Below are 27,084 nucleotides of genomic sequence, written 5' to 3' on the forward strand. Positions count from 1 at the left end.
ACGCTTCTCACATGATTATGCAGCTTCTCTGTCTCCTTCACAGTGACCACTTAATGTCCTAATCTGTTCATGCCTTTTTTATGTTGTACCAGACCTGGTAACAACACAAAACATAAAAAACAGTAATGCACTCTTATGGCCATTCTACCTGTTGCAGGTGTGTGTGTGTGTGTGTGTGTGTGTGTGTGTGTGTGTGTGTGTGTGTGTTTGTTTGTTTGTTTGTTTGTTTGTTTGTTTGTTTGTTTGTTTGTTTGTTTGTTTTTAAATGCATTAACTGGATGGGCCTACTTTCTTATTTGTTTTGAATTGTAGATCATTTTTGTTGTCTGGAGCCTGGTTTGCACAGGAGAAGATACAGGAGAATGAGCATCTGCCAAGAAATGTTCTGTCTTTTGTAAATGGTACGTAAGTGAACAGCCTTTGATTACATTTGGTTCACAGTTACTTACACTCACACTTGTTCCACTGGTTGAATTGGAGTGAGTGATGGAGTGGTCTGGAAAAAAAAACCAAGTAATGTTGGTGATACAGCACTATATGTATCATATATGCTTCTGGAAGCCAAGTGATCCACACAACAAATGCGAAACAAAAAGAAATATGATAAGTAGATAGTTGCCAAAGCTCTTACAGGTCCAGCTGGGGATGTGAGAATGATGATAAATCCATTACATGCTTCTATCAGGTGAGAACGGAGCCAATAAGTACAAGCTTTCTTGTTTCTTCTTGTTAAAAAGGAAAAGCATAACATAATTCTGCAAAAGTAAACAAGTATGAATGTGTGTCTATTGTGCTGACTAAACTAAAAATGTACAAAATATTTTATCATTCTCTCTGCTTAAGAGCATGGTAGCTGTAATTAAATTGATGATGCCTGTCATTTTAGAGGTTTTTAATGTTAGACCTGAATAAATAAATATCTTTTTCATTGATTATGCAATCTCTCTTCTAACTCATTTGACACGTTTACATACATTTGATGCTTCATTAATCATACTTTCACATTATAATCGTTATAAGTAGTAGCGCGCATGATAATGGGATGTTCGTGCTAGAACACTTGTCTCATTAAATTTAATTTCATGATTCCCATCTCGAAAAACATGCTCAGCTACGGCCGATTTTTTGATGTGTCCTAAGCGACAGTTTCTTTTATGTTCAGCTAAGCGTGTATTTAAACTTCTTTTCGTTGTTCCAATATATACTTGTCCGCAACTGCATGGAATTTTGTATACCCCAGGTGTTGCTAGGGGATGTCGGGCGTCTTTTGCAGTTCTTAAATATTCCTTAATCTTCTTGGTGGGTCTGAAGATTGTTTCGATCCCATACTTGGCCAGAACTTTCCCGACACGGTCCGTAACCTTATTAATAAATGGTAGGAAAACTTTTCCAGTAGGTGACCATTGTTGTTCTGGACATAGCTGATTTTGTTGGCTCTGGCCACCAAGGTTTTAATGACACCTCTTTTTTGCCTAGGATGATGGTTAGATTCCTTGTGAAGGTATCAATCCGTGTGAGTGTTCTTTCTATATACTTTGTGGCCCAGCATCCCATCCACCCGTTTAATTACCGACACATCCAGGAAATTGAGTTGACCATTGCTCTTTTTCTCCATCGTAAACTGTATCTTCGGATTAATGCTGTTCAGGTGCACCAAGAAGACATCCAACTCTTCTTCACCATGAGTCCACACTACAAATGTGTCATCAACATAGCGGTACCATTTAGCACGCTTTTTACTGGCAGTCTGCAGCGTTGGCTGTTCGAAGATCTCCATAAATAAATTGGCAACAGCTGGGCTGGGAGGGCTTCCCTTAGCCACCCTGTCGATCTGTTCATAAAACTAGTTATACTGGAAATAAGTTGTCGTCAGGCAGTGTTTAAATAAAGCCACTATGTCAGTCGTAAAAATATCTGCTATATATGAAATAGCTTCGTTTACAGGCACAATGGTAAACACTACATCGAAGCTCACAAGAATATCACTTGGGCTGATGTTAATCTCCCTCAATTTTTCAATAAAATGCGCCGAGTTGTTAACGTAACTGCCCGTTCTGCCGATGTGTGGTTGCAGCAAGCAGGTGAGATATCTGGCCACCTCTTGTGTCGGAGATCCTATGGCACTCACAATTGGTCTCAACGGGACCTGTGGTTTATGCACCTTTGGGAGTCCAAAAAGTCTTTGTGGATAAGCTTCGTTTTGCAGAGTTGTTTTTTATCATCCAAAGAAAGAGAAGATTGTTTCACCAGTTGATTGGTATTTCTCAATATTTTGGTTGTAGGATCCTTCTGAAGCTTTTTGTACATAGTGGGATCCAAAAGGTCACTAATCTTCTTGTGATAATCTTCGGTGTTCAGCAAAACTGTAGCATTTCCTTTATCAGCTGCAAGTACAATAATGCTCTTACGCGCATTGATCTCCCTCAGTGCCCTCCTTTCCGATTGAGACAAATTGCTGGTAGATGGTTTCGCTTGGCGTAATATTCTGGCTGTTTCAGTCCCGATTTCATCCGTGGAGTGCGATGGTAACAAACGGATCCCTGCCTCCACATTCACTATAATGTCCTCCGTAGGAACCTTTAGTGGCGTGACTGGAAAGTTGCCTCCTTTCGACAGAACTGAATATTCCTCTTTTGTTAATTCTCTCCCAGACATGTTAATCACAGTTCGAGAGTTGCCAGCGACTGATGTTTCACCTCTGCCTTTCTGTAGGCCATCGAATTTCCTCTTTTGCCTATTAGTTGCCATTTCTGCACTGGGGTACATGGTCCTGAACCATAGACAGTCCACCTTATTCCAGTCATAACACTGCATTATGTTACTGATGTATAAATGGAGATGTAAGAGCTTACTGCTAGTTTCCGCTAGTTCTCGCCGCTTATGGTGAATTCGTTCAGATATCGCTGAGACTGCCATCCGTGCTTCTTCACAGAGCAGGCAAGCCACCGACCTCCACACTCTGTTAACTGGCACAGACATTAAACACCTTGTCACCGACTTTAGATTCCACCACCCTTCGACCACTGTCAGTAGATGCTAATGACGGTAGTACGGCAAAATCCAATGAGCTGTGCAGTTTCCACCGTGCTCGTAGCCACTTGTTCTCACATCAGATACCTACAGTGTACCAGGCTGCACTGAATCTGGCAATAGGCAGCGGCCTCACAATTTTGGCCTATCGGTGTAAACACGGATTACTGTCACGATACCGTGAGCAGACTGCCGAGAGACCACCGCCGGAACATTGCGGAGACAGGTATCGGTTCCCGTGTTAGTGCAGGGGCTCTGCGTACGTGGTCGCTAGCCAGCTGTGCGATTGCCGTTCGTGACGAAACGGTGACGCAGTTTTGCGGTGTTCGGCAGCCACTGTACGTGCGGTACCGGGGCCACCCGCTGGGGGAGTCGCGGTCGCCGCTTGTGGGGAAGCTGCTGGCACTGGTGTTCGGACTGCTGTTTCTGGGACTGGCTTTCATGGCGCAGTTCCTCGGTGGCGTGCTGCAGGCCAGCCTCACGATATTCGGCACCGTCGGCGGACCCGTGCTCGGCTTCTTCTCGCTCGGCATGTTCCTGCCCCACGCCAACGAGCCGGTACGTACTCCTCGTCCTGCTGCCTCGCCAGAGACTCTGCTAGAGAGGTCTGGTGTGTAGAACTGGGATGCCCAGGTATACCGGTAGTGAACTCGCTTATCTGTTGTTATTGGCACTGTGATGAAATAACTGAAGTAAAGCAGATGAGACATAGCAAGCCTGACAAACTCCTACAGTGATCTGTTTGTACCATTACCCCTCAGTGTTCTCAGAAGTACATACAAGAGACGACATGAGACCTGTTTTTCTGTCAGTGTTGAAATAAATGATTTTGTTTTATCTGCCATTCAGTGTTAATTCATTATCAGGGTTTGTTGTGGCTTGCACAAGGCATCTACAGATGCGGAAGAGATTTTAGGGTTCAAATTTCGTTGTGTGTACTATATTAAAGGATCTGTAACAGGCAGGTTACTTCTTTTCTCCACATTTCATTCAATCTTTACTGATAATTTACATCTATATTTCTACCATACACATCACTGTGAAGTACGTAACAGATGGTATGTCCCACTGTACCAGTTATTAGGATTTCTTCCCATTGCATTCACGTACGGACTGCAAGAAGAATGATTTTTGAATGCCTCTGTTCATGCAGTAATTATTCTAATCTTACCCTCACAATCCCTATCTGAATTGTCGCATCCTGTACAACACAATGCACCTTGCCTTTATGCTACACGGAAACTTACTTCCAAAACATGTCAGACTGTAACTGGTGCTGCTCGCCAAGGGTCAGTGGGTCCAAAACATCCAAAGATATTGCTTGCTGTAAGTATCAATCACATCGTAAATATAAGCAACTTCTTGCATATTTCATTTATAATTAATTTTTAATTTTTGTAGTTCAGTATCAGCCCGCATCTCGTGGTCGTGCGGTAGCGTTCTCGCTTCCCACACCCGGGTTCCCGGGTTCGATTCCCGGCGGGGTCAGGGATTTTCTCTGCCTCGTGGTGGCTGGGTGTTGTGTGCTGTTCTTAGGTTAGTTAGGTTTAAGTAGTTGTAAGTTCTAGGGGACTGATGACCATAGATGTTAAGTCCCATAGTGCTCAGAGCCAGTTCAGTATCCAATATTAATGCCAACAGTAGTAGTAATTGTGGTGATGGTGAGGAGGAGGAGGGGGAGAATGTTTCTAGTTACATGAATGCACAAAATATGCATGACAGTTTTAAAATTACATTATTTGTGTGAAAATATTTTTCCTTATATAAATTTTTGTTAGTTTGTGTGTGAATGTTACACTAATTTTTTAATGTTGTAATCCAAAAAAATTGTGGAAGATATCTTGTTGTACCATAAAGGAAATTAGGAGTCTATCACATACTTCACTGATACTATTGAGCTGTTCCATTACATACTGAACATCACCAACAAACTGGTTACATACAGCTCTCCCCAAACACGTCATGTCTAAGCTGCTTAATGACTGCAACCTTCATCACTTGAACCTGCTTGCTGTGTTTGAGCCTCGTTCTCCCTCTGCAATTTCTGTCCCCCGTACTTACCGTCCGTTACCAAACTGATGATTCTTTGATGCCTCCAGATGTGTACCACTCATCTGATCTTTTTTCAGGTGTGCCACAATTATTTTCTCTCCATTTTGATTTGGTACCTCTTCCGTAATTATCCAAACAACCCACATGTCTCTTAGCATTCTTCTGTAGCACCCATTTTGAAAATGTTCTATTTTCTTTTTGTCTGTAGTGTTTATTGTTTTTGTCTAACTTCCATATAATGACACATTCCAAACAAATTCTTCCAGAAAAAACTTACTTAAATATGTGTTAGAAATTAAGGTATTTCTCTTTTTCAGAAAAGTTTCCCTTTCCCTCCTTCATCCTCTCTGCCCTCACTGTCACAATCAGTGGCTCCTTTTCATTCTGGTGTCCAGGTGAGCTACTCCTCCTTCTAACATTCCCCAATCTATCCATCTCTGTTCCCTGAGAAAGGAACTAATAGTGCCATAGTGCCAACTGCAATGATTAGCCCTTTTGCTTTAGATCGGTCTATAAAATAATTGTCAATTAGGATGAGCAGTACTCTGATAGATCCTTAAGTGTGAATAAATGAAAGATAAAAGGTATTATAAAAGGAGGGAACCTGATAGCACTCAGTTAAAAAATGGATGATAGCTTGTGTAGGCTTTCATATCACCTGTCCGAAGATAATACTAAGAATGATTATAAAATGAAATCTCGAAACCAGTTGTAGCAAAAGTTCTGAAAAAGCAGGACTTGGGAGGGTCCTGAGAATATGCAATACGTGTGTGAAGGGAAGGAAGGAAGAAAGAAAGAAAGGAAGGAAACATTAGTATTTAATCCAGTCAACATTGAGATCAATAGACGGAGCAGAAGCTCAGGATGTTCAAGGATGTGGAAAAAAATTTGCTATGCCCTTCCAAAGGCATCATCCTGGAGTTTGGCTGGATTCATTTTGAGAAATCATGGAAAACCTAAATGTGGATGACGAGACACAGATTTGAACTGTGGCCCTCCCAGGTAGGAGTCCAGCGTGCTAACCAATGCACCAGCTCGCTTTGTATCTGTAAAGGAATTGACGCATGAGACACCAGTTTTAGCCATGCAAGACTGCTATTCCAGTGTTAAGGTCAACTTACTGACCTGACGGCAGCCATCCGTGAAACTGAGACAGACATTGCGAGAATTGTAACAGCTCAGTATATGTCATATAACAGTTTTAGCTTACCGAACTTGCACATAAACATCTGCACCTTCTGCTGCTTGATAGTTGAATGTGGTGCACTGTTATTAAATGATATCCCAACACTGTGGAACAATGTGTTCGTTTCTCTTCACATTTATTAACACACAGCTCAGTTGATGGTCAGCTTTGTGAACTATAGAATGTCCGTATCTTTGCCGACATCATTAAGCGGCAGCAATCAGTAAAAAGTCCGCCAACACAAATGACACTGTTTTGCACTATTCCATTGTTGTTTCACAGTTGTGGGGCTATACCAATTCCTTCATTTTTGCATCAGCTAGGTTGGTGATTGACATATGTCCAAGTGATTAGCAGTAACATAAAATAAACAGCGTGTTAGGAAACAAAAAAAATTCATGGGTCACGCACGAAAGTGACACAGATGGTGAGCTAGCAGCAAAACCCCCTAATGAAGCTGTTCTCTACGAGTTAATTAGTAATGAAATAATTGGTTGGTTGGGGTCTGATGCAGCTGTATACCATGGGTCATTACCGAGAAGTAACACCTATCCTTGGCAACAGAGCGACGTAATGAAAGTTTATTTCATTATAGTTTAGTTAAGCAATGCTTTAGCAAGGGATGTAAGTTTATTATACGGTTGTGTAATCAAACTAAGATTAAACAATGATTTTGCTCACACATCTTAATCTCGGTATCATAAAGACCACTACTCTTTACAAGTGTACAAAGTATACCGTATGCCAGCTTGTGTTACGAAAAATGGTGAACCCACTGCATGGTTAAGTTCGTTTCCCGTTGCTTCACTTTTAAGGGTAGTAATCAGTGACATTTTTCCTCGTTACTTTTCTTAACAATCGACACGAATTTCCCAAATACTTTGGTATCAGAAATGGCAGTATTAGTCTTGCCCAGATTGCATAAATATCTACAGATGCCCACGAGGCTTTCTCATCCTTCAGTTCTTTCTGCTCACCGTCAACTGAAAGAGCGACGTGAACTTTTCTCAGATGCTTGCAGACTCTTTTGACTATTTTTCATCACCTCTTCCCACTGAGGCCTACTACTACGTGACGGTGTTGCATGGAGCCATAACGGGCCTGGCCACAGGGCTCGCCTTCTCCATGTGGGTCGGCTTCGGCGTCCCCCGGCCGGACGCAGTAAGGCTGCCCACGAGGATGGATGGCTGCGACTTCAACATAACGGCCACACCGCCGCCGCCCACCCAGGACCCAAGGTTGGCCGCAGCATCTCCTCAAACATTTCCGCAGCGTCATAAATTAACACTGTACTTTAGGGTGCTCAGTAGAGTTGTCAGTTCCATTATTCCACACGATACTTCAACGACTGACGCAGTCATCTTCTTCAGTTGACGTGAGATGTATTGTTAAGTGTACCTGCTACCTGGACTCTCACAAAATTCAATTTTCTTCCCTTTTTTCGCACATTATATCACCTTTGCTATCACCTGCATGACATTAAAATATTTAGTTTATAACCTTGAAGGCACACATTCTTTTGATCCCCTTGGGGGAAGGTTTGGGTCATAAGTTGTTAGTTCCACACCTCACGGGTTCCATGCTACAGAGGAAAAACTTTGCTTATTGATATGTAATTTTTAATAGCACATAGAACCTGTTTTGGGGTCTAGATTCTTCTTCATAGATCTCATTTCTTAGTAACAGTATTATGAAAAGGATAGTTGCTACTCACCATATAGCAGATATACTGAGTTGCAGACAGAGCGAGGTGGCGCAGTGGTTAGACACTGGACTCGCATTCGGGAGGACGACGGTTCAATCCCGCGTCTGGCCATCCTGATTTAGGTTTTCCGTGATTTCCCTAAATCACTCCAGGCAAATGCCGGGATGGTTCCTCTGAAAGGGCACGGCCGACTTCCTTCCCCATCCTTCCCTAATCTGATGAGACCAATGACCACGCTGTCTAGTCTCCTTCCCCAAACCAACCAACCAACCGAGTTGCAGACAGGCACCAGAAAATGAGTGTTTGGCCAACAAGACCTCATTGGGCGCGCTTCCCCCCCCCCCCCCCCTTTCACACACACACACACACACACACACACACACACACACACGCACACACACATAGACATGCAAATGGGGCTCACTCATAGATGACAGCAGTCTCTGTCTGATGAGGCCACAAACCAAGTCAGGTCTCAGTAGCCAGAGACTGCAATTATCTTTCTCATAATGTTATTACATTCCACACTGGATTTACCTTTTTTTTTTAAAGAAAGTCATACGAGGGCTGTTCAGAAAGTAAAGTCCAATCAGTTGCAAAAAAGGAAACCACAGTGGAAGCCTGATGAAGTTTTGCACAGATCTGTAGGACAGTGTCTGTAATACACCTGTCGATTGCGCATCACGTCGCTCCCCACATTTCTGAGTGCACAGTGAGCATGTAAAGATGCCCCAATTTGGAAGGGAAGGGGGGGGGGGGGTGCACAGAGATTCCCAAGGATTCCACCTAATGACTTATTTTGTACTAATTGGTCTATTTTGTTGAGTAATGGAGGGAAGTTCCCAGATTATAGTTCCTTACATGGGTGCTGAAAGACATGTTCCCATGTTCTCATAGAATATGACTTTGTTTTTGACTTGGAGATATCTTTTTGTAAAGAATGATGTTAAAATTTGTATCACACCACTATTTATAGCCGAGTTTGACTCCTAGCTCCTGCTGCACTGCTTCACATGTTTGTTTTACTGAGATGACACAATTTTTTCTGAAATACACATTCTCTTGGTGTTCCAGATATTTTGCTAGCTGGTATGTAGTGGGTCTTCTAAAGCCACCGTGTCCTGCTGTATGATTAAAATATGTTTGAATAACTGTTGTAATAAAAAGTCACACGTCTGTCTGTGGACACGATATGTAGAGTTGACTAAAAGAAATTGCAGGGCTCAGGTGCTAGAAATATTTCATTAACATAGTGAACAATAAATAGTTAAGAATAACACTCATCTTAAGTACATTGTTGTACTTGTTGTTCTTGCTTGCTGTCTGGAAAAAAATGGGGTATGATTTTACCAAAAGGGTGTTTGGATCTTGAAAACGTTTCAGAACAATATATCCTTCTCCTTCTTGGTCTCAGTATACTAGCACTATTCATTCATGCAATAAAATAGTCAAAAATGCATTTCTGTCATGTTCTCAGAATTATCTAATCAGGTATAAAATAAAATTCTTAAAAAAAAAAATAAAGAAATAAATAAAATAATAAATTTCAGTTTTTCAGATTTGTTCACACATAAACAATGTGTTTCACATGGGTGCAATGGAGAGAAGTTGCAGTTTTGCCTCCACATGTCTGATCATCAACACAGTTACAAAACGGGTTCCTTTCTCCACAGCTCACTGCCAACTACCTCCAGTTAGAGAAACATAAACCAAAGATATAAGATGGATTGTACAGTATCACTCATATCGGTATTTGTTCACAAATGGAGTGTGTATAATACTTTAATCAAATAGTAATTTAAGTTTTGTTAAGCTTGAATAATCAATTAGTGTTAGATGCAATAAATTTAAAATATTGATAAGACCAAAATTCTCTGCTGATAATTGATAAATGGGAACATAATTTTTCACATATGGTTATCAGTATTTCATCCTGGAAACTCAAAATACAAAGGCATAGGCTTTCAGAAATAAAGGAATATAGTTAAATGTGACATAAGAAACATGGGTCCCCAAACACCAAAATAAATCAATAAATTAAAACTAAGGAAATACACTTTGCTATTGTTACAAAATATTATAATAACAAAAGATATATTACTTTATACATTAGTTCCCGCTGAATCACTATCCGATGTACTCCAGAACTACACAGGTGTAGGCTCATTGTACTGTGCCATTATTACGAACTATGGGCATTCCAGCAAAGCCTTCCTCGTGTAGTGTCATATCATGAGAGCACTGCTGCAGAATTATATCATCTACAAGAAGTGTATTGAAATAGAGGTCAGTTGGATTGGTACACTGAGTGGGCTTTGTAATCAACTCCTGAGATACAGGGGGGTGGGGGGGGGGGGGGAGGTTACATACAAATAATTACTCAATATCTACTGAAATTAGTACGCCTGTATGGAAAATGGCATCCACAGTCTTTCACTCACGTCAACAAAGATAAGCAATGTGGCTTGCAATATTAGAGATGTGATGTGCTTCTCAGAGGGTCAGGTGTATGTAGCATATCTTACATCGAGCAGACTAGTAGAACAATTGAGAACAGGTTCACTGGCACACCCAACTAAAACAGCTTGGCAAATCAGTTGTTGCTGAGCAGTGCCTCTGATATAATCTCAAGATGAAATGCTCTAAGGCCAGTGTCCTCGTGTAAACACAAAGTTTCTGGGACGCTGTAATTAAGGATTCTAGCAATACAAAGAAGTCCAAAAAGTTTAGTAAACTGGAATGGAGATAGCAGTTTAAATAAGGCTGGGCACCTTGCCCACCAGGGGTGGTAAACACTGAAGGCATTTGCATTTCACGGAATATCAGTGCGGTCTCTGAAAAACAAAAGAGGATCACAGTGTGTAACTGGCACTAGGAATCAGTCTCAGCTACGAATAACTGTGCGACGTAGACAGTGTTTCGGTCCAGTTGTAGGCCAGGCAGCAAGTGTGCATAGTGACCCAGCTAGCAGCTCCCAAAGGTGACGACTGTGTCTGTTGTTGAAATATCATACAGGAACGTGCATTTCACAACTCAGCTGATCACCTGGAAGCACAGTGTCAAGAGCTTCACTGTCCACGGTGGTGTCGGCCTGCAGTAGTAGTGGGGCAGTGAGGAGGTTGTGGACAGTGGGTGCCAAAAGTCACCAGAGCAGGCATGGAGCAGCTACTGCCACATCTCGTACACTTTCTACCTTCCATAGCATATAGGACTTATATTCATAAATCTTTTTAATAAAATATTGAGTAACAATTCAGCGATAACTTCAGCCTGGGATAATGTTAGCCACAGATAATGCAGTGTCAACACCACAACCTGCTTTCCTATGTTCTCACCTGGAACTAAAAGAGAAAATTAGTGAAGATCAGCTTTGCACTACCTGTCTTAGTTAAGGCTGTAGATCACGAGTGTGTAAAAAGAGCACCGATGCTATTACACTGAACGATATAAGGATTGGTTCCAGTGTTTATCACCACATGTTCCCATTGCACACCCGGACATGCACAAAATGTGAACATATATTTTGTTATTTATTATTATTATTATTATTATTATTATTATTATTTGTTATTGCTGTTGTTGTGGCCTTCAGTCCAGAGACTGGTTTGATGCAGCTCTCCATGCTACTCTAGCCTGTGCAAGACTCTCCATCTCTGAGTAACTACTGCAACGTACATCCTACTGAATCTGCTTACTCTGTTCATGTCTTGGTCTCCCTGTATGATTTTTAAGCACCCTTCCCTCCCACCCCCACTTCCCTCCAGTACAGAATTGATCACCTGGTATCTCAGAATGTCTCCTATCAACCGATTCCTTCCTCTAGTGCGGTTGTGCCGCCACAACTGTATTTAGTACCTCCTCATTAGTTACACAATCTAGGCATTAAATTTACAACACTCTTCTATAGCACCCCATTTCAGAGGCTTCTAGTCTCTTCATGTGTGAACTCTATCTTCCGAACATGGCTACATACACTGATAAAAATAGCTTCAGAAGTGACTTCCTAAAGCTTAAATTGATACTCAATTTTAACATAATTTCTCTTCTTCAGAAACGCCTTACTTGCCATTGCCAGTCTAAATTTTATGTCCTCTCTACTTCAGTCATCCTAAGTTATTTTGATGCCCAAATAACAAAACTCGTCTACTGTTTCAAGTGTGTCATTTCCTAATTTAATCCCCATAGCATAACTTGGTTTAATTAAAGTATATCCAATTATCCTTGTTTTGCTTTAGTTGATGTTTATCTTATATCCTCCTCCCAAGACACTGTCCATAATTTTCAACTGCACTTCCAAGGCCTTTGCTGCCTCTGAGGGAATTACACTGTCATTGACAGACCTCAGAAGTTTTATTTCTTCTCCTTGAACTTTAATGCCTACTCCAAATATTTCTTAGGTTTCCTTTTCTTCTTGCTCAATGTACAGATTGAATAACATTAGTGATAGGCCTACAATCCTGCCTTACTCACTCAATGACTGATTTCCTCTGTTCCCTTAACTGTTATAACTTCCACATGGTGTAAATAGCCTCTTGCTCCCTGTATTTTACCCCTACTACCTTCAGGATTTAAAAGAGAGCATTCCAGTCAAGGCTCTCAAAAGCTTTCTTAAGTCTACAAATACTGTAAATGTAGGGTTGCCTTTCCTTAATGTATCTTCTAAGATAAGTTGTAGGATCACTATTGCCTCATATTTTGCTGCATTTCTCCAGAGTCTATACAAACTTTCCACCAGGTCAGCTTCTACCAGTTCTTCCATTCTTCTGTAAAGAATTTGTTTTAGTATTTTACAACCATGACTTACTAAACTGATAGTCTGGTAATATTCACACACGTCAGCAACTGCTTTCATTCTAATCAATTCTAACTTCTTGATTATTCTTAACATTTCTGCATATATGAGTACTTCAATACATTTATACTGTTCCTAATAATTTATTGAAAAGCTATTGAAACACTGTGTACCTTCCACCTACAAGCAACTATTAATGAAATACAATGTCTCATAAAACGAGATTAACATAAAATCAGTAAAGAATATGCAGAAAACATTCAAATGTGGCTCATAATAGTGGAATGAAGCATCACCTGAGAATAAAAGGATGGAAGTATGAAAAAATGCACAGTGTATGGGGTAGTTTAGTAAACGGAAAGAGTAGCGTTCAATTAAAATTCCGTATTGGCAGTAGAAATGTTGGAACACGTGAGGCTATACTGACCCTATGACTTATCTTAGAGAATAGATTAAGGAAAGGCAAGCCTGTGTTTGACAAAGTTGATTGGAATACTCTCTTTCAAATTCTGAAGGTGGCAGGAGTAAAATACAGGGAGAGATAGGCTATTTACAATTTGTACAGAAACCAGATTGCAGTTATAAGACTTAAGGGGCATGAAAGGGAAGCAGTGGTTGGGAAGGGACTGTGACAGGGTTGTAGCCTATCCCCAATGTTATTCAATCTGTATATTGAGCAAGCAGTAAAGGAAGCAAAAGAAAAATTTGGAGTAGGAATTAAAATCCATAGAGGAGAAATAAGAACTTTGTGGTTTGCCGATGACATTGTAATTCTGTCAGAGACAGCTAAGAACCTGGAAGAGCAGCTGAACGGAATGGACAGTGCCTGAAAAGGATGATATAAGATGAACATGAACAAAAGCAAAACGAGGATAATGGAATGTACTCGAATTAAATTGGGTGATGCTGAGGGAATTATATTAAGAAATGAGATGCTTAAAGTAGTAAATGAGTTTTGCTATTTGGGGCACAAAATAACTCACAATGGTCAAAGTAGAGAGGATATAAAATGTAGACTGGCAATGGCAAGAAAAGCGTTTTTGAAGAAGAGAAATTTGTTAACATTGGGTATAGATTTAAGTGTCAGGAAGTCGTTTCTGAAAGTATTTGTATGGAGTGTAGAAATGTATGGAAGTGAAATGTGGATGATAAGTAGTTTAGACAAGAAGAGAATAGAAGTTTTCAAAATGTGGTGCTACAGAAGAATGCTCAAGATTAGATGGGTAGATCACATAACTAATGAGGAAGTATTGAATAGGATTGGGGAGAAGAGAAGTTTGTGGCACAACTTGACTAGAAGAAGGGATCGGTTGGTAGGACATGTTCTGAGGCATCAAGGGATCACCAATTTAGTATTGGAGGGCAGGGTGGAGGGTAAAAATCGTAGAGGGAGACCAAGAGATGAATACACTAAACAGATTCAGAAGGATGTAGGTTGCAGTAGGTACTGGGAGATGAAGAAGCTTGCACAGGTTAGAGTAGCACGGAGAGCTGCATCAAACCAGTCTCTGGACTGAAGACCACAAAAAGAACATCGGCAGTTATATCGTGATGTCACACGCACCCCACTCCTGGGATCCACATGTTACACGTATGTACAATACGTATTATCCCCCACATTTCAGCGAGTACTTCTACCTGTACCGCGTGTCGTACCTGTGGGTTGTCGTGCTGGGATCCCTGCTGACACTCGTCGTGGGCGCCGTCGCATCGTGGGTGGCGGGCGTCACCTGCGAGGGGGACCGCAGCGTGCCGCCGCCAGACCCCGACCTCTTCGTGCCGCCAGTCCGGAGGGCGCTGCTCGCGAGGAGAGGGCACAGGGTGAGTGGCAGTGGTAACAGTGGCAGCACTGTCTCCAGCTGAGCGATGCCCTGACAAGTGATTAGGCAGTCAATTTCAGATATAATCTGTTTGGAGACACATTTACTGTTGAATTAAAAGCTGTTTTAGTGGTGGAGTTAATTATGAAGTGTTTCTGAAATAAACCTCTTTCACTTGTATATGAACTATTATGGGAACACACAAACTTTCGTGATTTAAAATCACATCTTCAGGTGTACAAGATAGGAAATGTACAATGAACATTATGATAAACAGATAGCTATCCTAATAACCTATGCTGATGACAACCAATATGAAATACACATCAGTGAAATGTTTAACCCCTGATACAAAAAGGAGTGGGGGACGACATCTCAAAGTAAAGTACTGTTACCCACAACAAGCGGGATGTCGTAATTCAAATTGACAGGTTGAAAACTGAAATATTAAATGTGCACCTACCTACAGTGAAAAGAGCAAAATAACAAAACAAGAAAAGTAAAAGCCCCAGCTAGATGCATTGAACGCCCCTGGTTATGAATCCTCACTTCATAATGGGAAGCTGCAGACAGCAATGCTTCACCCTGCTCAGTGTGCCAGTGTGTTCATGTGTATCATGGAGGGCACTAGCATCACCGTGCACATAGCAGGGAAAGCTACAAACATTTTTATTCAATCAAAATATATTGGGAATGTTTGAGGCCTCTGTTACACAGCATAATCATATAAATTATAAAATATGTCGGCAAAAAAATTGTAAAACCAAATAGACCAGATGTAAGAACATGTAACAACAAGCCCAGGATCAATAACCAAGCAAATATGACACTACATCTTTGAAAGGTAATCAAAGTTAGACAGTATATTGTAACGTCCTAACTCCAGCTGATTGTTAAGGATGTGTTTGGGGTATAGCTTTAGACTCCACATAATTTCAATCTCTTCCTTTAAAGATCTAGTCCTTCACTTCTCTGTGTAAGACCTTTAAATTATTGACTACACCTGTTATGGAGTGGCCAGAATCACATAAGTGGCTACTTAAAGTAGACCTCAAATTTCTCAGACTATCGTGTTCTCGAAACGTAATAGCAGACCCTCTGCCAGTCTGCCACACATACCTGGCAGGACAATTGTCACAACTGATGCGATATATACCAGCAGTGTCGTACTTTTCACAGGCCACATACTATTTATTTACATGTGTTTGACCAAGATTCTGTGGGATAAAGAACACTAGCTTTATCTCTTTTGTCCTTAACTTTATTATTAAACTTAATTTATTTAGTTTTATTATTAAATTATAAAGTGTCTTTCTCGACTGCAGAATCTATTTAGTCTAGTGGCCTAAATGGCTCTCAAGAGACTAATCTTGGCACTTAGTTTTAAAAAAAGTCACATGAGCCATTCTGCTGTGACCCCACTGGGGCCGATGTGACAACTCAGCTTCTATGATGTAGCTACACAACATGCTCTGTGACTAAATGGACGCTGAGAGTCAGACGAATGGCTCCACTATATATGCCGACCATTTGTCAATGGTCGTCTCGCTCACCAGAGAGATTGAGCTTACCGGAAATGCCGTGTGTCGTGTTGGATCGCATATAGCGGTGTCGGGGTGACCAAAAAGCTCAATATTCCTGCAAACAAGGCAACTAAAGGTAAAAGGAGAACTACCAAGAAACTGATAATAAAATGGGAAGAAAGTAAAAGCCTGACATATTATATTTAGACATGGCAGAATGTAGTGATGTACAGTTCCTCCACTTACTGTGATGTCATCCATTACATATACAGGGTATTATAGAAAATTGTTACATATACCTATAGGAGCTAATATTGGTCAAAAACGGAATAAAAGATGTGTCCGGAAACCAGTATCTGTTGAGATATGGCTCAATGTGTCCTCTCATTCCCATATGTGTGTTACATAGAAGTATATGCTACAGGCATGCGCTTACCATGCATTCTGATGCATCCTTCAGTGCTACTTCACAGTGAATCGGCATTCTTTCAGATATACGGAGCACCATTTGGATTGTGTTTTGTGCATTGGTCACGTGCTACTGCAACATCTGGACATTGTTGATGGGTCGGGCATACATCAATGTTGTTAAATATCCCCAGAGCCAGAAATCCAATGGATTCAGATTTGGTCAATGAGGGGACCGTGGTACTGGACCTCCCCAGTCAATCCATTACCCATGAACATTGCAGTGAGATACTGTTACACAATCTGTAGAAAATTGGGTGGTGACCTGTCATGCATAAAACAGTCATCATTCTGTAATGGTAATGTTCTCCATTAGCGCTAATAATTTATTGTACAGAAAACTCAGATATGTGGCACCTGTTTAACTGTTTGGTAAAGTCTATGACCCTAAGAGCCTTTCACTGACAATTCCCACCCGTACATTCATTCTGAAGTGATCCTGATGCCTTATCACTGTGATTGCTCAAGTATTGCATTGGTCCATACATGCATAGTGTAATAATTTACTATGGCATCTCTTGTGAATTCTGCCTCATCTGTAAATAAAATACAGTCTGTGAACTGTGGATTTTCAACAGCTCATATTATAACAGGTATTGATTTTTGGACATATCAAAATAAGTACTTTCCTTCTATTATTCACCAATACTAACTCGTGTAGGAATATATGGCACTACGTTTAAACACCCTGTATATAATGGGTAGGGTGTTTGTTTTGGCATAGAACAACTGAATAGCTCCAAAAAGTGTGAATTGTATGAAAAAAATGTTCCAGATAAAAAGTTAATGTTTTCAAAGTGGACATATATATGTGCTACCCACTAACTTCCATTCCCACCATGCAGTGGTCAATTTTTTATTTTCAAATGGAAATCTTGATTTCATCGCAGATTTGGAGTCTATGTCAAAAAATACCTAGGGTTTACCTGAAACTTTCTTTTCATTTGTGGTAGGTGGGGCAGTATTGAACAGATTTCAGATTCTCTGGCTTTTGCAATTAAGAACTGACTCATTTCATTCTACATTGCATTTGTGATAAAAGTGTAAACTTTCCTCTTCTGAACAGTTGTGCTTGTGTTCAAAACTTGATTGCACAGTAAAATTTTTTCGTTTAGACCTTTGAAAATGTGGAAAAGAAGCTACTTTTACTATAACATGGTGTTCTGTTCCCTACAGCACCAGGATGATGGATTTTAGTGAGACCCCTCAAATCTCAATGTTTTCTTCCACACAATCCTAGTACACGCTTAAAATTTTGCTCATAAAACTAGAACCAGCTACATGTGCTGTTTTTTGTGCATCCAGCTAGTTGTTAATCAAAATAACTTAATTGCTTAATGTATATATGTTTTCTCTACTTTTCTGTCTTTTATGTTACTGTTGAAATTCAACAACTGCATAGTTTATTAAAATTAAAATTTAAAAGAGTCTTGATTTTAACTACTTTTAAGATCACTGACTATGTTTTCAAAAATCTTATACATAATTTATTGTTCTGTAAAGACAGATTTATATGCATCTGTAAATAGCTGCTGCTACAGAGCAGAGGTCAGTTCGTGCACAACCATGTACAGTCACTGGGTTTGTCAGCCAGTATAAAGTCACTTCGGCAAATTCTCAGTTGCACAATTACTTGAATTAGACAAAATATTATTGCTACTTATTAATTTTTTTAAACTCCTTCTGAAAAGCCATTGGCACTGAAATGTGAATTTGTCTCCATTATCCTTTTCTCTCTTTTTTTTTATAAAGTGGTTTCACTGTTGAGTTCTTTAATCATTCAGGAAACTAAACATTCCTAAAAGAAGAATTACAAATTTGGCCATGTACTGGACCAAAATAGGCAGCACATTGCTTTAGTATTCCGCTAGATAATCCATCATGTACCTGAGAGTTCTTAGTCTTCACTTATTTACTCAGTGACTGAATCTCCACCTTTCCAGTATCATAGAGGTGTATTTCAGATAGCAGTCTTTGAAAGCCATTTCCTAAGAGAATTAGATAATTCCCTGGAGAAACTAAGTTTTTATTTAACTTACCCACTATATTCAGAAAGTTACTGTTAACTACTCTACATTGTACTTATTGTTGAAAGTTACTTAAAGTTCACTTATAACTTCCAGCAACTGACTTATGTAGTAGTAGTAGTAGTAGTAGTAGTAGTAGTAGTAGTAGTAGTAGTAGTAGAAGAAGAAGAAGAAGATTTCAGAGTAACCAAACTAACAGAACTGTAACCTTAAAGAAAGGCAAAACTACACTGTACACAAACAGGCTTCAGTGATAGGCCTGGGTGTAGCTTTTCTGGCCTGCTGTGAAGGTATTGTGATGTGGTTGTGCTGCAAATGTCTGCATATCATAGACATTTGCAACCCAACATTTACATTATGCACTGTGTGTCTTGTTTGGAAACAAATTTGTTCAATTTGCTCACAATTCTTGCTGCCAACGTCAATAATGTCCATTTTAGTCCTTGCCCTCAAGCTGGATTTTCAAACAGCTCAGTACTTTCTCAGGTTTCTTTTCTGGCAGTGTTAGCTGTATGTTAACAGTGGTGCAGAGTAGTATGGATCGAGTTGGCCAATACATCTAGTGTGAAGGTTCACTGAATGCAGTGGAAGGAACAATACAGTGATGCTATAATGAAATATTCTCACATGGATGGCAAACCATATCATAATATCTTCATACCAGATCAGAAAAGCTACAACCAGTGGACAGTGTAGTTCTGTGTCTCTGTAAGTTCAATGTCCTGTTTATTAGATTGCTTTGAAATCATTATATTCTCATAAAGTCAGTTGCAGGGAGTTATAAGTGACGTCCAAATAGCTTACCATGACAGTACAATATACAATATTTAACAATTAGGTCCCGAATATAGCAGCTGAATCAAATAAAAGCTTAGTGCACAGCCCAATCCAGATATGAAAAAAATTTGTGTAAAGTGTCAAACTAGATGCAGTTATTCTGTAACAAGCCACTGGATAGCATGGATTTCTCATACCAAAACGCTCAGAAATATTGCTCAACAACCTCTATATCACATTTTATTTAGGTCAAAACAGTAGTGGGCCAAATACTGAACCTTGTGGATCTCCATACTTAGTGTTTTTCTCACTGTGAATTTGGTTTTATTCCTGTATTACAATTTGTTAATGTGGTCTGTTTTCTGTCCTTGAGACAAGACTCTATTCACAATGCAACATTTTATAGTTTCTCTTGTAGAATTAAATGATCTGTGCATCTGAAGGCCTTGGAAAAGTTCCATAAAATATTGACAGTTTAAAGTTTTTCATATTTGGCTCTAGTACAGTCAGTGGGTTGAGCCAGTATATATCTGTGTGCAGTGCTCCAACTCGCTGCAGCTGACACGTGTGGCCGGTGACCTGTCCAATGGTGTGGGACCAGCTGCAGACACCAAGACCCAAGAGGAGCTGCTCAATGGCATAGATGGCCACCACGTCGCCCCAGTGTGATGTCGACAGAGTACAGTGGGGACTGCTGTGAGCTGAAAGGTGAATCCACATGGCATGTGACCATGAATTTTTGTTCCCTGTACTTGAGGGATCATCATAATTTGACCTAAGATAAACAACAGACCTGGTACTGTCACTTATGGGACCCACATTTGATGTTGTACAATTGTCAAGTTTGTTTCGTTCTTGTGTCTAAGTGCACCAGTGTGACCCTCTACTTTCTATTCTGAAGGTTAGATGCCATTTGTAGAAGGCATGATGTCACAGACTGTAGCAAGGTCACAGAGTATACTGAATGGATAATTTTTCTTGTTTACCTGTGTCAGAACTTAATTTGTGAGGTCGTGCTCAGCTATATGTGCATTAGTCCTTTCATCACCACCACCTGGTGCCATATTATATAAATATTTTTGTGGATTTCAACTTTAATAGACAGTTATTCAGTGAAGAATCACAATACTACAAGCATGTAAAAGTCCATGAAAGCAAAATATCAGAGCTATAGGATCTCATGGAAGACCTCATGGAAGAATTACAAAATGTGTGAAAAGAAATATATATATATATATATATATATATATATATATATAAATATAAATGGTATGCAAATAAATGAATACTTGCTTTCCAAATGGTAATGAATCACACCACTTAATACCTCAATGTAATGAACATTTGTTGCCTGCTTTCATAGAAGGAGTAATAACTCCATACACCAAAATTCCAGAGTTTATTTCTTGAGTCATTACTCTTTCCATTCACTGCATTTTCAAAAATGGCATTCCTGTGATGCAACTTCCTTGGGGGTGACAATCTCCCATCCCCTTGCATCAGTAATTACATACAGATATCATGCATTGGACAAACCAATAATATCACTTTTTATCCACTGAAATAAGGCCTTTCCAGCATTTCCATAGTTTTGATATAGTCACGCTATAGGAATGTCATTTTTAAAATGGATTATTTCTCTGTGTGTAACAATCTCCCTTACCTCACAAATAAGACTTTGTATTTCAGACATAATACAGACAGAATTGTATGAGGTAATGGAGCAGGATGAAATGTAAATATGTGGTACAGTGGGCTGTGTCTTCTGCTGTGCACTTCATAATGAACTTCAGAATTAACTGAAATGTGTAATAAGTGTAATCAGTAGAGATGAAATCAGTGAAGATAGGAGGGAGGTCTCGAAAGTTCTCTGCCTCATACTGAAAAACGTGCATTTATGTTTCCAGAATGTTTTTCAACATAATCTTCTTTAACATTAACATATTTCATCCAGTGAAATTTCATCTTTGTAGTGTACCATTGGAAGGGTTCTCTTCCACAGCTGGAGTTGTTTCTGTGTTAGGTGAAAAATGCTGATGAACAAGAGCAACTTTGAATTTTAAGAAGAAATGCAAGTCTGAGTGAAACATGCCAGGGGAATAGGCTGAAGTTTCATCCAACACTTCACAGTGCATATCTAAAAGTAAATTATGTCATGGTTGTCTATTTACTGCCATTAGGGAAACTCTATGATATACAGTCACCGCAAAGAAACTTCTAAACAAACAAAGATTACTGCATAATAGGTGCAAAACAAATAGTAGGGCTATAGATAGATACTGAATGAAATGCATTTGGCTGTCAAGATATCAACTAGTGATGCCTTCAGTGACTACCATAGCAGAATATTGTGAAAATGACATTTCACAAAAACCAAAGAGATTCTGTTCCTGTGTAAAGGCTGTTAATGCACAAAGTTAGCGTCCAGCCCTAGTGAATGAGACAGGAACTGAAATTGAGGGTAGCAGAGCAAAAGCTGAAATGCTTAACTACATTTTCAAATTTCCTTTGCAAAGTAAAACCCAGGAGAATTGCTCCAATTCAGTCCTTGTACCACTGAAAAGATGAATGAAAGAAGTATTGGTGCCAGTGGTGTTAAGAAATGGCTGAGATTGTTAAAGCTGATCAAAGCTCCAGGCCCGATGGTATCCCTGTCAGATTCTATACTGAATTTGGCTGAGTCAGCCCATCTTCTAAGTATAATCTATTGTAGATCCCTCAAACAAAAAACTGTGTCCAATTCATGGAAAAAGTTATAGGTCACACCTATCTACAAGAAAGGTAGTAGAAGTGATCCACAAAAATGTCATCTAATATCCTTCACATCAATTTGTTGTAGAATCTTAGAACATATTCTGAGCTCAAACAAAATGATGTACATTGAATAGAATGACCTCCTCAATGCCAGACAGCATGGTTTTCAAACCAAACTTTCACTTTTCTCACATGACATATTGAAAGCTTTGGATCAAGGAAACCAGGTGGAAGTGATATTTCTTGATTTTTGAAAAGCATTTGACTTAGTACTGCAGCTTTGCTTATTGTCAAAAGTATGATCATATGAGGTATCAAGTGAAATTTGTGACTGGATTGAGGACTTTTTGGTAAGAAGGACACAGCATGCTATCTCGGATGTGGAGTTGTTGTCAGAGGCAGAAGTAATTTTGACTGTGCCCCAAGGAAGTGTGTTGGACCCTCGCTGTTCTTGTTGTATGTTAATGACCTTGCAGACAATATTAATAGTAAAATCAGGATTTTTGCAGATGATGCAGTTATCTATAATGAAGTACTATCTGAAACAAAGTGGGATAAATATTCAGTTAGATCTTAATAAGATTTCAGTGTGATGCAGAGATTGGCAATTTTCTCTACATGTTCAAAAATGTAAAATTTTGCACTCGACAAAATGAAAAAACTCATTATCCTATTACTATAATATCAATGAGCCACAGTTCAGATTGGCCAGCTCATACAAATACCTGGTTGTAACGATTTTTAGGGATATGTAATGGAATGTTCATACAGGCTCATTTGTGGGTAAAACAGCTGTTAGACTTTGATTCATTGGTAAAATACTGTTGAAATGCATTCAGTCTACACAGGAGATAGCTTACAAATCACTTGTGTGGCTGGTTCAAGAATACTGCTCATGTGTGGGACCCATACCAGACAGGATTAACAGGAGATATTGAACATACATTCTGACAGCTATTGAACTATATGAAATAAAATCATTGGAACTTCTGAATGGCTTGCATTAGGATGTTCAAATTACATGGTTGGCTGCAGAGCATGATGGGAATTAGTATGTGGATACACACAGGTCTTTCACCATTTGCACATGAAAATGTCACAGTACAGCATGCCTGAGTGTATAGCACTTGTAAAGGCCTACCATACGAGCAATAACACCCCAGCTGTGGTCCGAAGGAAATTTGCAACCGAGTTCAAGCTGAAGACAACTAGTCCAAGTGTGCTAACAATCAAGAATTTGATTCGCAAATTTGAGAGAATGGGTAGTGTCGTGAAGACAGTGCCGGCAATATCGGTCATCGAAAAAGGCTGAAAACATCGAGGATACGTGTGTTGTGTTTCAAACCGGCCACAGGAAATTGATCAGATGAGCTGCACAACAGGTGGGAACCAACCGGAGAGAATTGTTGTTTAAACATGCGTCTCTTCCCATACAAAATTCAAACCCGTCAGCCATTAAGCCCCAAGGGTATGGAACAGTGGTTGTGTTTCACCAGCACTATTATCCACAGAACTGACAAACAGGACTTCAATCTGAATATTGTTCGGTTTAACGGAAAAGCGCATTTTCATTTAGATGAGTCCGTCAATAAGCAAAATTGGTGCATTTGGGAGGACTGAGAATCTGCATTTCATTATCGAGAAGTCTCTTCACCTTCAGTGGGTGTCTGTTTGGTGTGCAATGCCCAGTCGTGGAATAATCGGTGCCGTATCTCTTGCTGGCACAGTAACTACCTAACAGTATGTGAATGTTTTGTAAAACGATTTTGTCCCCATTATCTAAAATGATCCCTATTTTGTCAGGAGGTGGTTCATGCAAGACAGAGCTTAACCTCATGGAAGCAGGAGAGTGTTTGATGCCCTGGAGGAGCACTTTGGGGACCCCATTCTGGCTCTGGAGTACCCATAGGCCACTGGCATGGGCCTCATTCCTCTCATTCAGGTTCTCTGGATCTGAAAACATGTGACTGCTTTTTGTGGGGCTATATTAAAGACAAGGTGTACACAATAACCCCAAAACCATTGCCGAGCTGGAAAATGCCATTTCGGAGGTCATCAACAGCATCAAAGTTCAGACAATTCAGCAAATCATGTACAATTTTGCTATTCATCTGCGTCACATCATCGCCAATGTTGGCAGACATATCAAACGTGTCATAACCTAAACCCAAATATCTGTAGTGACATTTACATGTTGAATAAAGTGTATGCATGCCATAATTTGTAATTAATTTAACTTTTTTTCATATAGTTCAGTAGTTGTCACCTTGTATACAGAGCAGGGTAGCTTGAATAATCACAGGTTTGTTTAATCCGTGGAAGATTGTCAGAGAGATACTAAAGGACCTGAACTGGAAGACTCTCAAAGATCTGTGTAAAGTATCCCCAGAATGTCTACTGACAGAGTTTCGAGAACCAGCTTTAAATGATTACTCTAGGGATATATTACAATCCCAAATGCATAACTCACACAGGGACTGTGAGGATAAGATTAGAATAATTACTGCGTGCACAGAGGCATTCAATCAATCTTCCTGGACTCCATACATCAATGGAACAGGAAGAAAGTTTAATAACTGGTACAATGTTATGTATCCTCTGCCGTGCACCTCACAGTGGATTGAAGAATATGGATGTAGATGTAGATATGAATTTCAGTTATACATGACTGAACATAATGAAAATAGTATAAAATATGCAATATGCCTTCTCATGGTAAAAGAGATTGAGATTAGGTTTGTATCAGCCTTATTTCTGCAGCAAAGCTCTACCATTTCTCCCTCCCTCCCCTGCAGATTCTCCCCTCCAACAATTCATTGCTGCCTCAGGATTAAGCCCTCGCAATCAAACTGCTCTTTCTGTCACGTTGTGCCATAAATTTCCTTTTTTTCCATAATTTGGTTTTTCCATAATTTGGTTTTCCAGTCTATCCATCTAATCTTCAGAATTCTCCTATAGCACCATGTCTCTTCCCTGAAGTCGATATCATTGACATTAAACTTCTATACAGGGTGGAACTTAAGGGAGATACTTTCAGAACAGACTGACGTAACACTTAAATTTGTATTTGATGTTAATAAATTTCTCTTTTTTGGGAAAACTTATCATCCTATTTACATTTGACATCGTGTCTGCTTTGGTTATTTTGCTGCCCAAATAGCAAAACTCATCTGTAGCTTTCAGTGTCTCATTTCCTAATAAAATATTCCTGACCCCTCCTTTTTTAATTAGGCTACATTGCACTAGCCTTGCTTTACTTTTGTTGGTGTTCACCTTGTAGCCTCTTCTGAAGGCATTATCCACTCCATTCGTCTGATTCTCCTAGTCCTTTGCTGTCTCTGAGACAATTATGATGTTATCAATAAACTTAAATTTTTTGTCTGCTCCCTAAATTTTAATTCCCTGTCCAAAATTGTCTGGTTTCGTTTTCTGTTGCTCAATGTACAAACTGAGTGACTTGGGAGATAGGCTACAACCTGGTCTCATTCCTTTTGTGTCCTTCAGTTCTTGTAACTGCAGTCTGGTTTGCTGCAACCCTGACTCATTCCTCTCACACCTTTTAATTCCTATAACTATACTCTGGTTTCTTTACTGACTGTAAGCTTTTGCATCCTGAATTTTATTCCTGCTGTCTTAGCAACTTCAAAGAGAATATTCTCCTCCAATTTGGCTTGTTTGATTCTTTCCATTCTTCTATAAATAATTTGCCAGTAGTTTGCAGTCATGAATTATTAAACTTATGGTTCAGTATTATCACACCTGTCATTTGCCTTCAAACCTGTCACTTGCCTTTTTTGAAATAGCAGTTATAAAATTTTTCTTTATGTTTGTGGGTATTTCACCTGTATCATATGTCTTGAACACCAGGCAGCATAGTTTTGTCATGGCTGACTCTTCCAAGGAGCTCAGTATTTCTGGGGGAATTTCATCTATTTCCAAGTACCTTGTTTTCACTTACATCTTTCAATGCTCTGTCAGACTCTTCTCACAATGTCATATCTCCCATATCATGTTCATCTACTGCCTCTGTATATTTCTTCCACATTTCAGCCTTCCTTTCTCTGCTAAATATGAGTTTGCCCTCTGAGCTTTTCCAAAGGTTTCTTTAATTTCCCTTTACACAGATTGTATGTTTCCCACAACCACGTAAACTGAATGTTTGAAATCCAATATGTGTGACTGTTTGTTTTCCCTGTTACTGTGTTGCAGGTGCTGATCTGTGGGTTCCCAGCCTGAGACATTCCAGCTTTCTCTACAGAGGCTGCAACAACTTGGTCCATTTATTTTCTAGTTTTGTAAAAAAGGAAAAAATTGTAAACACTCAGTATTCCTCAGTTTGTAATAGCTGTGCTTTTTATTCTCAGTTCTCTTCTGTTCAGCTGAATTGCTGCAAATAATGAAGCACTGCAAAATCAGTTTTATAGGTGCATGAAGCTTCGACAGAAGCAGCCAAAGAGAGTGGGAGAGATTATATGAGGCAGAAAAATGTTGCTAAAGTTAACTGGTGATGCAATACTGTGCAGTGTAGAAACTTTCACAAATGTAACATTTCAGTGGACTTATTAAATATGGGCAATTGCTTACCTGGTAAACTGTGAGCAAAAGTATGACAATAATTATTACAATATTGGAAAAAGTTCTGACCAGGAAATCAATAATCGTGTGATGAAGAACAACACTACAGAAGGGAGGAGGCATTGGATGGTGTAAAGATGGCTGAATAATATTGTTGAATGGCATAGAAAAGATGCCTCCAAAATAAAACTAGTTGCCTATAAAAGGTCACAGATACAAACCAATCAAAAAATTTGCACATGTACGTTTTCCATCATATTTGCTGCACTGTAATTATTTTTCTAGAGCACGTTGCACTTTAGAAGAATCTGTCTTGTCTTGTGTGTATGGGTTCCTTGCCAAAGTAAATTTTTTTAAGGTTAAAACCATTTTGCC

The 27,084-nt window shown here is 39.6% G+C and overlaps 1 protein-coding gene across 1 annotated transcript; it reads left to right on the plus strand.

Annotated features, from left to right (window-relative positions):
• Window positions 1-282: 282 nt before the first annotated feature.
• On the plus strand, window positions 283-27,084 carry LOC124720318 (putative sodium-dependent multivitamin transporter). Its single transcript, XM_047245623.1, has 6 exons — window positions 283-401; window positions 3,364-3,588; window positions 7,355-7,506; window positions 14,391-14,586; window positions 19,921-20,088; window positions 26,344-27,084. The coding sequence occupies exons 1-5, from the start codon at window positions 399-401 to the stop codon at window positions 20,047-20,049; spliced, it is 705 nt and encodes a 234-aa protein (XP_047101579.1). The 5' UTR covers window positions 283-398; the 3' UTR covers window positions 20,050-20,088; window positions 26,344-27,084.

The sequence above is a fragment of the Schistocerca piceifrons genome, chromosome 11, assembly GCF_021461385.2.
Source record: "Schistocerca piceifrons isolate TAMUIC-IGC-003096 chromosome 11, iqSchPice1.1, whole genome shotgun sequence".
NCBI classification, from domain to species: domain Eukaryota; kingdom Metazoa; phylum Arthropoda; class Insecta; order Orthoptera; family Acrididae; genus Schistocerca; species Schistocerca piceifrons.